Source organism: Salvelinus namaycush, chromosome 9 (genome assembly GCF_016432855.1).
Source record: "Salvelinus namaycush isolate Seneca chromosome 9, SaNama_1.0, whole genome shotgun sequence".
Lineage (NCBI taxonomy): Eukaryota > Metazoa > Chordata > Actinopteri > Salmoniformes > Salmonidae > Salvelinus > Salvelinus namaycush.
This window is the reverse complement of record NC_052315.1, coordinates 43,865,863-43,883,138: the sequence shown is the minus strand read 5'-3', so window position 1 is coordinate 43,883,138 and position 17,276 is coordinate 43,865,863. Positions and strand designations below refer to the sequence as shown.

Here is a 17,276-nt window from a genome sequence, read left to right as displayed (position 1 = left end):
CATACCGTAGCAAGAAACATGGCGGCTGCTGTGCTCGTTAGCCGTCCTGCGAGTGTCCTTCCCAGGTTTTCTAGTGAGTAACACCAAAACATGCAATTTTATATTATAGAAATGCACTGATAGCTGCACTGTTGCGAGAGTGGGAACAATAATGTTTATCCTGAACACATAATTGTTTTTAAGCAACGTTGCAACCATCTGTGACGCTGTTTGTTCTATGACCTAGCTAAGATAGCGAGCTAACGTTAGCTAGGTAACTAACAGGAGCCGGTTAGCTAGCTAACTCTTGCCGACGAATACGACTAACTACGTAGCGATCTGGTTTCTAGCACCATGTCATATGTAAACCAGTAAAAAGCTATGCTCCTGACAGTCCTGTATATCCATTTTGGCAGTCATGACCAATTTATAAAGTTATTTGCATCACTTTCACTGGATTAACTCCACGGCCAAACAGTTAGCTAGTTATCTCCCAATTTCCCCATTTAGTTAGCCAACTAGCTAACGTTACCTAGCTAGTTCGTCTAGACAGACCGTGGTTGTCAATATGCATGCCAGGTTATGTCTGCTGTTTACTGTGGTACCTATTTAGTGGACCTTCGTTGTATCCCAGTGACCAATACTAAGGTTAGTTAAAAGTAGCTTTGGGACACAACATCGGGAGTCTGTCTATTGGTTGGGCTCCCTGAGTTGTGTATCATATTCCTGTTGAGTTAGACAGCGGGCTGCCATTAAACCACGCATTTCACGCAAGACTTCCTACCACAAAATCGACCACTGTCTACATAGCAGGAATATGGTGCCTTTTGGACAAAAGTTGGATTCAGACTTTTATTTGATAGCGAGGGTCACATTTCACTTTACATCTGGTAAGTAGAGTTCCTATAGATTATACATATGCCTTTGTTGACAGGATTTTTTTTTGGGGGGGGGGTGTAGCCGGCTATATTCTGGTAGGGTTGTTTTCTGTCGCCACCCACCAGAAGGATTCACAACTCAGGGAATCCAACAAATACAGACTCCTGATGTTGTGTCCCAAAAGTAGTTAAAAGATCTGTTTGTGGCCTCCTGAGAAGCGCAGCGGTCTAAGGCACTACATCGCAGTGCTTGAGGCTACAAATCCTGGTTCAATCCCAGGCTGTGTCACAGCCCAGCATCGTCCAGGTTAGGGGAGGGTTTGGGCGGCCGGGATTTCCTTGTCTCATCGCGCTCTAGCGACTCCTTATGGCGGGCAAGCTGACTTCAGTCGCCAGCTGGACGGTGTTTCCTCTGACACATTGGTGCGGCTGGCTTCCGGCTTAAGCAAGCAGTGTGTCAAGAAGCAGCGCGGCTTGGCAGGGTCGTGTTTCGGAGAACGCATGGCTCTCGACCTTCGCCTCTTCCGAGTCAGTAGGGGAGTTGCAGCGATGGGACAAGACTAACTACCAAAAAGAAAGGAGGACCAAGGCACTCTTCATATAATTATAATTAAGAGTGCCTTGGTCCTCCTTTCTTTTTGATTACCAATTTACCCCTTTTAGAGCACCTTCTGTATACCAAATATACTATTGTGTACCTTAGTAGTGCTTCCCTTCCTCCTCTTTCTACTAAGACTAACTACCAATTGGATATGACAAATTTGGGGAGGAAAAAAGGGGTAAAAAATGTAATTTAAGATCTGTTTGTGATCTCATGCAACATCGCTAACTAGGCCTATGTTTTTGGTTGGTTGACAATTTCTGATTTGGGCAATTTGACTACAGCGTCCTCTGCACTGCTCCCCCTGCAGGATCCTGCTCCCCTGTGGTGCTGTCAGCCATCCCTTTGACAGTCCAGCAGAGGAAGGTCCACCATGCTGTCATCCCCAGAGGGAAAGGGGGGCGCTCCTCCTCCAGTGGGGTAGCAGCCACAGTCTTCGGAGCCACCGGCTTCCTGGGCAGATATGTTGTCAACCGCCTGGGTAAGTTTCACCATCATCTGTCCCAAAGGCTTCACATGATAACCTTTCAAATGACATAGCAGCTCCTTGGTCTTCTTTTACTTATGTCTTATGTTTCTATGTGATTGTGAGGGATGCCTTCATTTGTTTGGTAATGTGCTAATCCTTTTTGGATACACTGTAGTGACTGCATACAAGGGTTTCCTATGGAGCAGTTATGTGTTTGTTGACCTGTCTAGCGGTTTTGCAGGTCGTATGGGTTCTCAGATTGTGATTCCTCACCGGTGTGACCAGTATGACCTCATGTACCTCAGGCCCATGGGGGATCTCGGCCAGATCATCTTTATGGTGAGAGAAATACTATTTATCAGGTGTGACATCTCAAACCATTTCATTTTGAAGTCCCTTCATCTCGTCATTTGTTAGCTAAGTGTTGTTTTTTTCTCATGCCAAGTTATGCCACGCCTCATATGTTCCCCTCCATCTTACTTTATTTCAGGAGTGGGATGCCAGGAACAAGGATTCTATCAGAGAAGCCTTGGCGCACTCCAATGTGGTTATCAACTTGGTGGGACGAGAGTGGGAGACGAAGTATGGCCCAACTGACTAAACACAGAAAATATTTTTGAGAAATACATTGTACCTAAAAAGAACCCACTGGTGGTTAACATTCTTATAAAGAGTTGCTCCATCACTCCATCAATATATGAATCTCCCTACTTTTAACTACACCAGTGAGGCTTGACTTACTCCTTAGTGGAGCAAAGGACCTCAACAGTGCTTCCACCATTGGGTACACTTATTTTACAGCTTTCTGGAAAATGTTTGATGTACTTGGCTGTACTCAGTGTTCTGTTCTTCCTCTTCCTGTGTATAAAGGAACTATCCCTTTGAGGACACCTATGTGAGCATCCCTCAGCAGATTGCCAAGGCCACCAGGGAGGCAGGCATCACAAAGCTGATCCACGTATCTCACCTCAACGCTGACATCCGCAGCCCCTCCAAATACCTTAGGAACAAGGTACTGGCCAATGCAGGGCACGGTTGAACTCTTTCAGTGTCATTTGAACATATTTCATTTTAGGTTCAAATATTGATTTATTTGCCTGATATGCGTAACAATTCTGAATATTCAGATGGGTGAAAATCGGTAAAGCTTGACATTTGGTTTAATATGTCATGATGAAGTCATGTGTGATGTTACCTTGCAGGCAGTAGGTGAGATGGCTGTGAGAGAAGAATTCCCTGATGCCATCATCATGAAGCCCTCTGAGATGTTTGGAAGGGAAGACAGATTCTTCAACCATTTTGCCAGTGAGTTAGCAGAGCATAGAGTTAATTTCAGTGTAAAAACAGTTCAAAAGTGAAATGATCTTTTATTTGTGACTTGTCAGAATGCTAAGCAGACAGTGTCAATATTTGTGGGATCATGTTAGCATAATTACACAGCCTTCGTTGACTGTATAGGAATGACAACTGTGGAGGGAGCTGTTTGTTGCATGGTTGAACACTTGAATTTGCAGTGTGGCCAAAATAAAGATTTGTTTAACTTTTTATGGCTGCAATCCCGTTAACGGGGTGATATGACAACAGCCAGTGAAAGTGCAGGGCGCCAAATTCAAACAACAGAAATCTCATAATTACAATTCCTCAAACATACATGTATTTTATACCATTTCAAAGGTAATCTTGTTGTTAATCTCACCAAAGTGGCCGATTTCAAATAGGCTTTTCAGCGAAAGCGCCACAAACGATTGTTAGGTCACCGCAAAATCACAGACAAACAGTCATTTTTCCAGCCAAAGACAGGAGTCACAAAAAGCAGAAAGAGAAAATTAATCACTAACCTTTGATGATCTTCATCAGATGACACTCATAGGACTTCATGTTACACAATACATATATGTTTTGTTCGGTAAAGTTCATATTTATATCCAAAAACCTCAGTTTACATTGGCGCCATGTTCAGAAATGCCTTCAAAATATCCGGAGAAATTGCAGAGAGCCACGTCAAATAACATAAATACTCATCATAAACTTTGATGAAAGATACATGTTTTACATAGAATTAAAGATACACTTGTTCTTAATGCAACCGCTGTGTCAGATTTCAAAAAGCTTTACGGCAAAACACAATATTCAATAATCTGAAAACAGCGTTCAGCCACAAGCAAGCCATACAGTTACCCGCCAAATTGTGCAGTCAACAAAACTCATAAAAAGCATTATAAATCTTCACTTACATTTGCTGATCTTTGTCGGAATACACTCCCAGGACTCCCACAAGAAATGTTTGTTTTGTTCGGTAATGTCCATCATTTATGTCCAAATAGCTATTTTTGTTAGCGTGTTTGGTAAACAAATCCAACGTCAGGAAGCGCGTTCACTAAAAGCAGACGAAATGTCCAAAAGTTCCGTAACAGTCAGTAGAAACATGTCAAACAATGTATTGAATCAATCTTTAGAATGTTTAACATAAATCTTGAATAACATTCCAACCGGAGAATTACATTGACTTTAGATGTGCGATGGAACATAGCTCCCTCTCATGTGAACGCGCATGGTCAGGTCATGATAGACCTGACTAATTCCTGTCTCCTTCGGCCCCACTTCACAGTAGAGGCATCAGACAAGGTTCTCAAGACTGTTGACATCTAGTGGAAGCCGTAGAAAGTGCAAACTCATCCATATCTCACTGTGAATTCAATAGGATCTTGGTTGAAAATCGACCAGCCTCAGAATTCCCACTTCCTGTTTGGATTTTTTCTCAGGTTTTTGCCTGTCATATGAGTTCTGTTATACTCAGACATCATTCAAACAGTTTTAGAAACTTCAGAGTGGTTTCTATCCAATACGAATAATAATATGCATATATTAGCAACTGGGACTGAGGAGCAGGCAGTTTACTATGGGCACCTTTCATCCAAGCTACTCAATACTGCCCCTGCAGCCATAAGAAGTTAAGGTGATCTAACAGTTCCAATTGGTCTTGATGCAATGCTATTGTCGTTTAAAACAGGATGAGTTCTCAGTCATTGTTTTGAATTTGTCCCCCCCCATTGCACAGACATGCGTTGGTTTGGGAGTGCTGTGCCTCTTATCTCCATGGGAAAGAAGACCGTGAAGCAGCCTGTTCATGTGAGTGTGTCTGTCCTCATGATGTCAGCCCTGTGTACTCAACAGACTCACTCTGCTTCTGCTCTTCTCAGGTGGTGGATGTGGCAAAGGCTATCATCAACGCCATCAAAGACCCTGATGCTAATGGAAAGACATATGCACTAGTCGGGTAAGGACTTGTTATGGGCTTGACTTGTCTGTTTTGTTAGGGATGTGTCAATTGCATTAATCAGTTCAGAGAATGAAGTAACATTCAATCCGTTGACTAGAAACTGTTCATTATCAATGAATATAAGGTAAACCTAGTATAAGTCATAAACGATTGATCATCTCATTGATGAGTTGCTCTTTGTGTGCCATTGGTTTGTATCTTGTTCTCATCCAGGATATGGGACTTTTCTTGAATCTAAAATAAAATAGATTGTGCAATGGCAATTTCATTCACACATGCAGTACATTATTTTTAAAAGGTCAGTAGCAACCAACCTGTTTCTCAGCCATTTGGTTAGATTTGTTTTTCCATCACACAGACCTAACCGTTATCTCCTTCATGATCTGGTGGAGTATGTATATGCTGTGGCACACAGGCCCTTTGTGCCCTACCCACTCCCACGCCCTCTCTATCAGTGAGTATGCACCCACTGCTGGTTCTGCATGGTAACCTCAATTAGTCTCAGAAGAAAATGTACTGTATAGGCTGTCTGATAAAGTTGTGTGCCAAGCTGTTGAGGTGGCAAGGAAGCTTGGTTAAATGCAATCCTTTCAGATACTGTGATAAAAATGTCTTACCTTTGTCTCTGGTTTCAGTCTTGTTGCAAGTTTCTTTGCAATGAACCCATTCGAGCCTTGGACAACTCCTGACAAAGTAGATCGGGTAAGAAAAAGCAACATGAACAGCCTTGTAAAGCTTATTTTTACACTGTCTTATGATGGATTTGTGTGATGACATGAATGTGTTTGTTCTAGTTCCACACCACAGATATGAAGTATCCAGGGCTTCCTGGCTTGGAGGACCTGGGCATCGTCCCTGCCTCTGTAGAGCAGAAGGCCATTGAGGTCCTGCGTCGCCACCGCCGCTTCCGCTTCCTGGAGGCTGAGCTGGCCGATACCAAGCCAGCCAAGACAGTTAACTATTGAGTAGCTTGTCTATCAGCCCAGCACCACCACTATAGCCACAGGCTGATCCTCCTATACAAATATTCTGTACATAAATAAATGAGTCAAACTATTTTGTCATGACTGTGTTTAGTCTTTAATGGATTCCATGGATCCATGAAAATGACTTTCATTGTGTAGCAAAAAAGTCACCCCACTTTAGCTGAGAGGTGTTGAAAAGTTCTCTACAAGCCAATATGTATCCCATGTACAGTATATTACATTGGGGGATATGGAGAACAAAGTGCTGCAGGATATGTAGGACACTCACCTTCCAAAACTAACTATTTGGTTAGTAGAGACCCTACTGAGTATTTCTCACCCCATTTTAGCTGAGACAGAAGAGTTCTCTTCAAGCTAAATATATCCCATGTACAGTCTATTACAATGTAATCAAATAAACAAAATGGTCACATGCGCCAAATAGAACAGGTGTAGACTTAACCGTGAAATGCTTACTTATGAGCCCTTTCCAAAGAATGCAGAGTTAAAAAGTAATAGTAAGACAATACAAGGAGTACAGTGCCAAGCCAATGTGCAGGGGTACGAGGTAATACAGTATGTACATGTAGGTAGGGGTAACAGTGACAAGGCAATCAGAATTTATAAACAGAGTAGCAGCAGCATGTGTGTGTGTGTGTGTATTGGAGTGTCAGTGTAGTATGTGTGTGGGTAGAGTGCAGTGAGTGTGCATAGAGCCAGTTCCCCAAAAATATTGCATTGGGGGCGGAGTGAAAAGCCAGCAGCAGGCCGACCCCTCAAACTAAACATATTTGCTTAGTAGAAACCCTACTGAGTATTTCAAGTACCTCATGGCAAGCTTTGATTTCATTACCATACAAAGGTGACGTCATTTGTGTCGCTGGCAGAATACTAGTTTGAGACCCAGAAGACCTGAAAGTATCGGGAAGCCAGGTATCCTAGCAACGAATATGTTGGCGGAGTGCATTCGGCCCATCGTTCTTTGATTCTAACTGCAGCGAGACAGTACGGGAAAACCTCATTACAAGATAGAAAATGTACAATATAGAATTACTTTCGGACCGCATTGCTGCGGATAGTTTGGAGAGGCGCAACGTCAAGATAGGATTTTCAATGCTAAAGTTAGAACAATTGGGGTAAATTATTACAACTTTGTAACCGGCTGTGACATCTGTCCATTCATGTTAGTTGTAAAGCCATTTTGTCACAATTTTCTCTTACTGACAGATAAAGTGGCTCTTGAATCCCAAGTGAATGAAAGAAAGAAAAAAGAAAAGCCAGAGTCACTAAAAGCATATGGTAAGTGCAATAAAATACAGTATGGGCGGACGTTTTTATATCTGGCAAAAACACAAAGGACTAAGGTGTTTCAATTCAATGTGATGATTGATAGGCCTATAATAGAGCTCTATAAGCTTCTATTCATGAGATTCAATGGAATTCTGTTTAGTAGCTAGTGTCATAGGCTGTCTGTCGAATGCATGCCCTCTAGCTGCAGATGCGGTGTGTAACGACAAGGCTGCCTCTCTACTTAAACAACGCCAACTCAAGGATGAGCGTCTGCTGCAGGGAGCCATAGAGGACTTCCAGCCGAGGTGGAGCCGACGAGAGTATGACTTAAGCAATCCGGACAAAGTTATGAATCAGGACGGGATCCAGATGCTGCCGGGGCTTGTGGGTGAGGATCCAGACAGCCAGGGGAGGCTGAAGCAGCAGCAGGAGCAGCTCAGAGAGTGGTCCGTCCAGCAGCAACATGAGCTGGCCACAGCACGACACCAGCAGAGACTGGAAGGTAGGAAACAACTCAACACCAACTGGCCTGTCGCTAGACTCTCATACATTCACACTGCCTCATCTCAAACACTCTCTGCCTCACCATTGCAGAGCAGCAGTATGACCAGGACAGAGTGGAGCTGGACATCCAAGCTCTCCAGCTCCAGAAGATCGAGGAGGAGAGCCGCAGCCCTGGCTACAAAGGATTTCAATCTGGCAAAGGTGAGTCATTATACTTTACCTGATGCTTAACCAGGTGTGGTTGTCAAACTGGCAAAGGTGCGTTATTAGTATTGGTAGTACAGTAGCCTTTTCTAACCAGGTGTGGCAGTCATTCCTGTTCTTTGTATGTAGTGGAATAGGACATCCTTCTGTCAAAATATGTTTACTATGTGACATTGTCTCTGTTTGTAGGCAGCAGAGAATGCAGAGAAGCAGTGGAAAAAGTGGCAGCAGGAGGACAACAGGACAGACATCCTAAACCAGCTTCAGGGGGAGCTGCTGAGTAAGAGCCAGGAGCAGGGCATCAGTGTGCTGGGTCTACCCCACCTCGGGCCTGACAGTTGCAAAGCCTCACAAACGAGCAGCTGCAGCACGTCATCGACTGCCATCAGCAACGGATAGAGGAGAAGAGTGTACATCTGCCACATCTGTCTGTTTCTTTTGCCTGTTTTGAGATGTCTGCGTTGAGCAGTCAAAGATATTTGACAATTAAACACTTCTAAAAGAGGAAATGGGGTGGATAGCAACAACCATGAATGGAGACCAGGTTTTGGGTCAATTCCAGTTCAATTCAGGAATGAAAATTAAATTCCAATTCTTATTTTTTCTCATCGAGAAGCATCGAATGGAATGAAACTCTCTCTTCATGTTTGGTTGTGCAGGCTGAGCAGCAGAAGGAGGAGCTCCGCCATGATCGGTTCTGTGTGACCTCAGCTCGCACCGCCCTACTACTGGAGAGACGGCAGGCCTGCATCAACAAGCAGCTCCGTCACACCCTGGATAACGCCAACGCACAGCTGTCTGAGGCCCACCGTGAGCAGTAAGAAGCTTTCCACATGGATTAGGTTTAGACACATGGACACACCTGTACACCTTTTGATCTGTTTGTTGTTTTCAGTCCATTAATGTACAGTATCATTCACATGCTTGATGTCAGTCATTTTATTTTGAATTGTGAATTAAATTGGGCAGAAGAAACTGTCACCAACAGGATTAGCGGACGGAACAAATCAACAACAATGTGCTGACCTGCCCAACAATAGATGACATACACTATCAAATGCCAAATGCATTTTTCTTCTCTTTTCAGGAAAAAGTACTTGGATAATGTGTACACTAACATCCCAGATGACAGTTACTTCTCCCAGTTCAACACCAGCAGTCGATAAAGGTTTATAGGGTCGTGCACTATTGGAGAGATACATTTATTGTCTATGGAAATAAATTGAATGGGCATAATAAATTATTTGTAACACAGCAAAAAAATTATAATAGTACTAATCTTTGATGTTTTCCTTCAATTTACTCAAAACGTTTTCACTACTTACCAAATACAATCAAAAATCTTCATAGAGAATTGTGTGTCCATGCTTAAGGCTGCCTACATTAGTTTGTCATAACGTGTATACCTTGTTAAAATAGGTATAATGAATGAAATGTAGCTTATTTCCAGACTAAATCTGAAAAAGAAATAAAATGACCATGTTCTCCATTAAATCCCATAACAAAATCATGTTTGCTTTCTTAAATACATTATCGGCCTCCAACACAATTAAATAAATCAAAGACTAGCTGGTCAGTTTATACAGTGTAAGCATTTTCACACAGTGCACCTTATGCCACTATTACCATATAGAGCCTCCCTGAATTCGCAATTAAAATGCAAATACAATCTTCCGCAACAGAAGAAAAATAATTGTTTTCATACAAAGGCATTTGACAAACAGCGTCCTTTCATGACTATCTGACTAGTGAATTTCACTCCTGTCAACTCTTGTCAGGGGCCTCCATTTTGTGGGAACTGACAGCAGTGTGGTCTGCTGATTGTTTTTTTTACAGGAGTGTTATACAAACCAAATCCACTGGAGGGCGATATGAGCTCGTTCTTTTTCTTCTCAAACTTAATTTGCCAAACTGTCTGGAGCTCCGTATTCATATGAAATAATGTTTAAATAACAACTGCATCCTTTACCTTGTCCTAATTGTGTCCATTTGTCATTTGGGAACACCATGGCAAATATCCTTCCCTTCATATGATAACACTTATGGGGCACAAGCAACAGGCTCAAGGTCTGAGGTGATGCCACTGTCACAGTCAGCGTCCAAATGACCACTACTCTGCCCCAGGCCTCTCCCCAAGCAGGTCTCCATCGTGAGTTCTCTGAGACAAATGTTTCCCATTTTCTCTGCCACAAGGTCAAGGCTTTGTCCTTCAGCTGTGGAGACAGAGCTATACCTGGAACATAGACAGAAAACATTTAAAGTCAGAATTCTTACTCTATCATACCATGACATAAACGGTTGCAGGTAACTAAGCAAGTCCAGGATATTCCACCAATCTTGTACGATGCTTGGCCTCACCTGATGGAGTTCATAGCCAGTTCCTTGAGAGTTTGGGAAACCCTTTGGGCCTTCCAACACCTTTAACACCACCCCTCTCTTCCTAGAGAACTCCTTGGCCACTGGGTGGCGCAGCAGGGAAAAGCTGTGGCCGGTGCAAGACGCGTTGAACAGTAGAGCATCCAGTAGGCTCCCATCCATATCAGTGCCGTCTTCATCTGCGAATGACAGTGAGGTCAATCAATGTCATCAATGTAGATGATAGTAATCACTTATCTGTGCTGTACAAACTTCATTCTCAACACAAAATACTACAAGGGATCAATTGGCTTATACTGTAACAGACTTATTACATGAGTTTAGACTTAATACGAACACTTCAGATGTGATGTAAGGGTTCATGTGCTCACCAGTTTCTCCTGCATGGAAGTAGGGATGGTTGACTCTTCTCTCACCTGGCAGAGACAAAGCCTCCTTGAAGTACCAGAGTGGTCTTCCACCAAATACCAGAAGAAAACATCAGACACGTCAACAACACCCTGCACAACCTATACCTATTTAGTAATAAACCTAGTAATGAAAGTAATTAATAAATGAAGTCCATATAAATCATATTTTTTTCCCCTAAAAGAGATTAGACAATTTTGAGGAGTCTTGTGATTAAAGGATGTACCTACATCGTCACCTGTGCCCAGTGAAGAGGACCCGAGCTCCCAGGAAGTCTGGGTGTTCTGGCACAAACTGCCTGGTCTCGTCCTGATAGGTCTTGAAGCCCCATGCACTGTCATGTGTGCTCCCATCCAGCTTGTATGTCTGCGCATCAGTAATAAACATGTAAGAATTACACAGTGTATTTTATGTGACAATACAGTTGGGTCAAAACTTGAAAATGGTTGGTTAACTCAATCTATTTTGTGTTTGGAATGATTCTAACAACTTAATCAGTCACAACTAAAGTCATAACATGGCTTGAACAATATACATGCATTTCTGTGTGTGTGTGTGTGTGTGTGTGTATTGTCTACATCTGGAACCAATGACCTCAGCTCAGGCCCTTATAGTAAGTCCTTGAATACAGTAGCGTAGGTGACTAGTCCCCAAGACATAATGAAGGCCTGCTCAAACCTCTTCCAAATGACGTCTTGGCTGGGGTATGCAGTCTCTGGATCTTCAGTGGAGGACCAGATTAAATGAAGAATCCATGAAATAGGAAATATGTGGGTCAAATACAAAATCAATTGTGTATGTATTCCCCCAGGGAGATGCTTGTGTGAGTAGACATAGTATGACCATGACATATAAATGACATAAAATACACTACTTGACCAAAGTATGTGGACACCTGCTCGTTGAACATCTCATTCCAAAATCATTGGCATTAATGTGGAGTTGGTCCCCCTTTGCTGCTATAACAGCCTCCACTCTTCTGGGAAGGCTTTCCACTAAATGTTGGAACATTGCTATGGGGACTTTCTTCCATTCAGGCGCAAGAGCATTAGTGAGGTCAGGCACTGATGTTGGGCGATTAGGCCTGGCTCACAGTCGGCGTTCCAATTTATCCCAAAGCTGTTTGATGGGGTTGACGTCAGGGCTCTGTCCAGGCCAGTCAAGTTCTTTCACACCGATCTCGACAAACCATTTCTGTATGGACCTGGCTTTGTGCACGGGGGCATTGTCATGCTGAAACAGGAAAGGGCCTTCCCCAAACTGTTGCCACAAAGTTAAAAGCACAGAATTGTCTAAAATGGCAAGCCTAAACCATGAAAAACAGTAACAACACATTATTCATCCTCCACCAAACTTTACAGTTGGCACAATGCATTCGGGCAGGTAGCGTTCTCCTGGCATCCGCCAAACCCAGATTCATCCGTCGGACTGCCAGATGGTGAAGCGTGCTTCATCACTCCAGAGAACGTATTTCCAGAGGCAGTTTGGAACTCGATAGTGAGTGATGCAACACGTTGCGCGCTTCAGGACTAGGCGGTCCTGTTCTGTGAGCTTGTGTGGCCTACCACTGAGGCTGAGCCATTGTTGCTCATAGACGTTTCCACTTCACAATAACAGCACTTACAGTTGACCGGGGCAAATCTAGAAGGTCAGAAATTTGACTAACTGGCTTGTTGGAAAGGTGGCAGCCTATGACGGTGCCACGTTGAAAGTCACTGAGATATTCAGTAAGGCCAATGTTTGTCTATGGAGATTGCATGGCTGTGTGCTCGATTTTATACATCTGTCAACAATGGGTGTGGCTGAAATAGCCGAATCCACAAATGTTAAGGGGTGTCCACATACACTATATATGCAAAAGTATGTAATGGCATTTAATGACCTATACACTGAATGTACAAAACATTAATATTGAGTTTCTGGTGGACCATTCTTGATACACACGGGAAACTGATGAGCGTGAAAAACTTAGCAGCGTTGCCATAGCCATGGGAAGTAAGGGTGCTGAGAGTGAGGCAGTACCCCCCAAAACATTACAAAAAAATAGAAATAAATCGGAATTAAAAAGAAATAGAAATAAATTATAATTGTGCACTGGGCCTTTACTAGTCCTGTATTGGTTGACCAATATAGCAGTCTGTAGTGCAGATAATTCAGCACCGCCAGCTATGAGCGTTGTAGTTCTTGAGACACTCAAACCAGTGTGTCTGGCACCTACTACCATACCCCGTTCAAAGGCACTTAAATGTTTTGTCTTGCCCATTCACCCACTGAATGGCACACATACACAATCCACTCCCGAGTGTTGCAGCGGTCTAAAGCACTGCATCTCAGTGCTAGAGGCATCACTACAGACCCTGGTTCGATCCCGGGCTGTATCACAACCGGCTGTGATCGGGAGTCCCATAGGGCAGCGCACAATTGGCCCAGCGTCTTCCTGGGTTAGGGGAGGGTTTGGCCGGAGTAGGCCGTCATTGTAAAATAAGAACTTGTTCTTAACTGACTTGCCTAGTTAAATAAAAAATACAAACATGGTCTCTTTTTTGCTTTCTTGGGCAAGGCAGCTCCAAAATATAGGTGTTACAACCTACTTCAGTGCTTTCTGTGGTGGTGGGGCAGCCAGCGGCAAATACGGAGCGTAGGGGTTGGTAATGTTCTCTAGTTGCGCCGTGCTCAGTGTTCTGTCACTCATGGGGACACTACGTCACCGCAAAATCTACAGGGAGAGCTTGAAAATTCAAGCCCCTTGGGTGCTGCCATAGAGTTACATTAGAAGTGCCAATCCAAGAAGGCTCAAGGTCATTGGCCACAAATAAAATCACATTATATCTACCATAGCTTTGATTGGAGTGATCATGTCAACATCATACTTTAAAAATCATAGCTAGCAAGCTAGACAAGCAGTCATCTTCATGAATCACATTGACAATCTACTGGCAAATCCTTTTCAATCATTGTCATATGAAGAAAAATTATAGATCTAATGTATCGGTGCTCATCGGCCGTTGGACATAAACATTACACAACAAGTTGGAAATCCCAAATTCAACAATGAGTGGTTTGGAAGGAATCAGGGGCTAACTGCAAGCATTGCAAAGCAATCACTAGTCTGCTATTCAGTGGAGTGCATGTGTGGTCCAAGTCTGGGTTTAAGATTCTCTTTTCCAAGCTTAAAAGGACAAACATTCATGCTGTCAATCCAGCATGACTTCTGCGGCGTTCAATACAACTGGAAACTCGGAACTGGGAAAACTCAGACTTCAGTGAGTTCAAGACAACTGGGAACTCGATAAAAAACTAGCTCCGAATGGGAAAATATGTTTTGAACAGTCAACCAACTCGGAATTCCAAGTCGGGAATGCTCTTTCTAGAGCTCTGACCTGAAGATCACTGACATCATGATTCAACCTTGTTTTTTTTCAGAGTTCCCAGTTGTCTTGAACGCACCAGAAAACCAGAGAATGCCAGACTTTGATGACAAAATTTGCCCACAAGGAGCGCCGCACCACCTTCCTGTTCAAGTGAGCACAGCACAACAAGGTGTGTCCAAAAATGTCTTGTATGCTGCTGCATAAGTTATGTAATATGCCAGGGAGATATGTACACTGTAGCTAAGTAATACTAAGTGTATGTTGTGTAGTAGGCTGTTAGTAGCCCATGTGCCTCACCCTAAAATATGGTAAGGTTAATACAGTTGAAGTCGGAAGTTTACATACACCTTAGCCAAATACATTTAAACTCAGTTTTTCACAATTCCTGTCATTTAATCCTAGTAACAATTCCCTGTCTTAGGTCAGTTAGGATCACCACTTTATTTTAAGAATGTGAAATGTCAGAATAATAGTAGAGAGAATGATTTATTTCATATTTTATTTCTTTCATCACATTCCCAGTGGGTCAGAAGTTTACATACACTCAATTAGTATTTGGTAGCATTGCCTTTAAATTGTTTAACTTGGGTCAAACGTTTCGCGTAGCCTTCCACAAGCTTCCCAAAATAAGTTGGGAGAATTTTGGCCCATTCCTCCTGACAGAGCTGGTGTAACTGAATCAGGTTTGTAGGCCTCCTTGCTCGCACACGCTTTTTCAGTTCTGCACACACATATTCTATAGGGTTGAGGTCAGGGCTTTGTGATGGCCACTCCAATTCCTTGACTTTGTTGTCCTTAAGCTTGAGGTAGTCACCTCATACAAGTACTTGGGAGTATGGATAGACAGTACACTGTCTTTCTCTCAGCACATATCAAAGCTGCAGGCTAAAGTTAAATCTTGACTTGGTTTCCTCTATTGTAATCACTACTCTTTCACCCCAGTTGCCAAACTAACCCTGATTCAGATGACCATCCTACCCATGCTAGATTACGGAGACGTAATTTATAGATCGGCAGGTAAGGGTGCTGTCGAGCGGCTAGGTGTTCTTTACCATTCGGCCATCAGATTTGCCACCACTGCTCCTTACATCACTGCACTCTATACTCTTCTGTAATCCGGCCTCTGTATACCCGTCGCAAGACCCACTGGTTGATGCTTATTTATAAAACCCTCTTAGGCCTCACTTCCACCCTATCTGAGATATCTACTGCATCCCTCATCCTCCACATACAACACCCGTTTTGCCAGTCACATTCTGTTAAAGGTCACCAAAGCACACACATCTCTGGGTTGCTCGTCTTTTCAGTTCACTGCAGCTAACGACTGGAACGAGCTGCAACAAACACTCAAACTGGACAGTTTTATCTCAATCTCTTCATTCAAAGACTCAAATCATGGACACTCTTACTGTCAGTTGTGGCTGCTTTGCGTCATGTATTATTGTCTCTACCTTCTTGCCCTTTGTGCTGTTGTCTGTGCCAAATAATGTTTGTACCATGATGTGCTGCTGCCACGTTGTGTTGCTGCCATGCTGTGTTGTAATGTGTTGCTACCATGCTATGTTGTCGTCTTAGGTCTCTCTTTATGTAGTGTTGTGTCTCTTATTTAATTTATTTGTATTTTTAATCCCAGCCCCTGTCCCTGCTGGAGGCCTTTTGGTAGGCCGTCATTGTAAATAAGAATTTGTTCTTAACTGACTTGCCTAGTTAAATAAAATAAAAAATATAGTTTGTGGGCACCGTTTGTCACTGTTATTAATGTAATTAATGTATTGTTTAGTGTTGTGGCTTTGCATCTAAAACATTTGTATTAGTTTGCCCCACCAAGATGTAAATGCTAAAATTGCCACTGCTCCAGCAGCATACAAGAGGAGCACTGAGGTATTGGATTTGGTTGCCAAGAGCAGTAGAGGAACCGGACTGACTGGTCCTATGTAAAGCACATGGTGTGGCCGGTACGTCACATTCCTCACCAGCCACTCCACTCCCACCATGGAGAAGTCATGGACATGAAGAGCTTCCCCTAAAACAGATAAGAGGTAATCGTAACCTGTGTGGCTTACAAAGTACATTATATACAGGTAACTGCCAAAATAAAGGAAACACCAACATAGTGTCTTAATAGGGCGTTGGGCCACCACAAGCCAGAACAGCTTCATTGCACCTTGGCATAGATTCTACAAGTGTCTAGAACTCTATTGGAGGGATGCGACACCATTCTTCCACAAGAAATTCCATAATTTGGTGTTTTGTTGATGGAAAACGCTGTCTCAGGCGCCGCTCCTGAAACTCCCATAAGTGTCCAATTGATTTAAAATCTGGTGACATCGTTTTCATGCTCCTCAAACCATTCAGTGACCACTCTTGCCCTGTAGATGGGGTTATCATCATCTTATGGGGGCATAGCCATGCTAGCCAAAATAATGACCTGCCCAGCATTTTTATACATGACCCTAAGCATGAAGGAATGTTAATTGCTTAATAACTCAGGAACCACACCTGTGTGGAAGCACCTGCTTTCAATAAACTTTGTATCCTTCATTTACTCAAGTGTTTTCATTATTTTGTGTTCCCTTATTGCTTACACCTATCTTCTCAGATCCTCACAAATGCAAAGAGGACGGGGTGGGGGTCCATTTGAGATCAGGTGTACCTTTGGGCATCCTCTGCGGTAGGCAGGAGGGAAGTCTGAGCTCTCCATCTCCTGCTCCTTTGTGCAGCTGTGCACTCAGTCACAGTAGTTCCCATGTAAGCAGCAGCCTGCCCCCTGTCTGGGAGGCCTCCTGCTGCATCAGAGACTCTGAGCCCAGGGTCAGGGCTGCACCAGCACAGCAAGACTGACAACACAGACACTTGGTGGTTCTCTGGCCAGCACAGCATGCTGAAGGTGTGGCCAATCAATGTTGGTCAACACTGAATAAAAAAGCTAAAAGGAGAAAGAAAAATATGGT

The 17,276-nt window shown here is 43.2% G+C and overlaps 1 protein-coding gene and 1 pseudogene across 1 annotated transcript; both read left to right on the top strand.

The window, feature by feature from the left end:
- LOC120053509 (NADH dehydrogenase [ubiquinone] 1 alpha subcomplex subunit 9, mitochondrial-like) lies at positions 1 to 6,263 on the top strand. Its single transcript, XM_039000641.1, has 11 exons — positions 1 to 73; positions 1,769 to 1,939; positions 2,169 to 2,266; positions 2,418 to 2,509; positions 2,798 to 2,939; positions 3,130 to 3,232; positions 4,986 to 5,056; positions 5,128 to 5,204; positions 5,566 to 5,661; positions 5,843 to 5,909; positions 6,002 to 6,263. Exons 1-11 carry the CDS (start codon positions 19 to 21, stop codon positions 6,170 to 6,172), a joined length of 1,143 nt encoding a protein of 380 aa, XP_038856569.1. The 5' UTR covers positions 1 to 18; the 3' UTR covers positions 6,173 to 6,263.
- A 1,343-nt stretch (positions 6,264 to 7,606) lies between these two features.
- LOC120053284 lies at positions 7,607 to 9,377 on the top strand (annotated as a pseudogene).
- Positions 9,378 to 17,276: the final 7,899 nt, after the last annotated feature.

What these genes read in the sequence shown, in the direction of transcription:
- LOC120053509 (XM_039000641.1), top strand. Translation starts at nt 19, where the DNA reads ATGGCGGCTGCTGTGCTCGTTAGCCGTCCTGCGAGTGTCCTTCCCAGG. An exon ending in CCAAATACCTTAGGAACAAG is followed by an intron (nt 2,940 to 3,129) that starts GTACTGGCCAAT and finishes GTTACCTTGCAG; the next exon opens with GCAGTAGGTGAGATGGCTGT. An exon ending in CTCCTGACAAAGTAGATCGG is followed by an intron (nt 5,910 to 6,001) that starts GTAAGAAAAAGC and finishes TGTTTGTTCTAG; the next exon opens with TTCCACACCACAGATATGAA.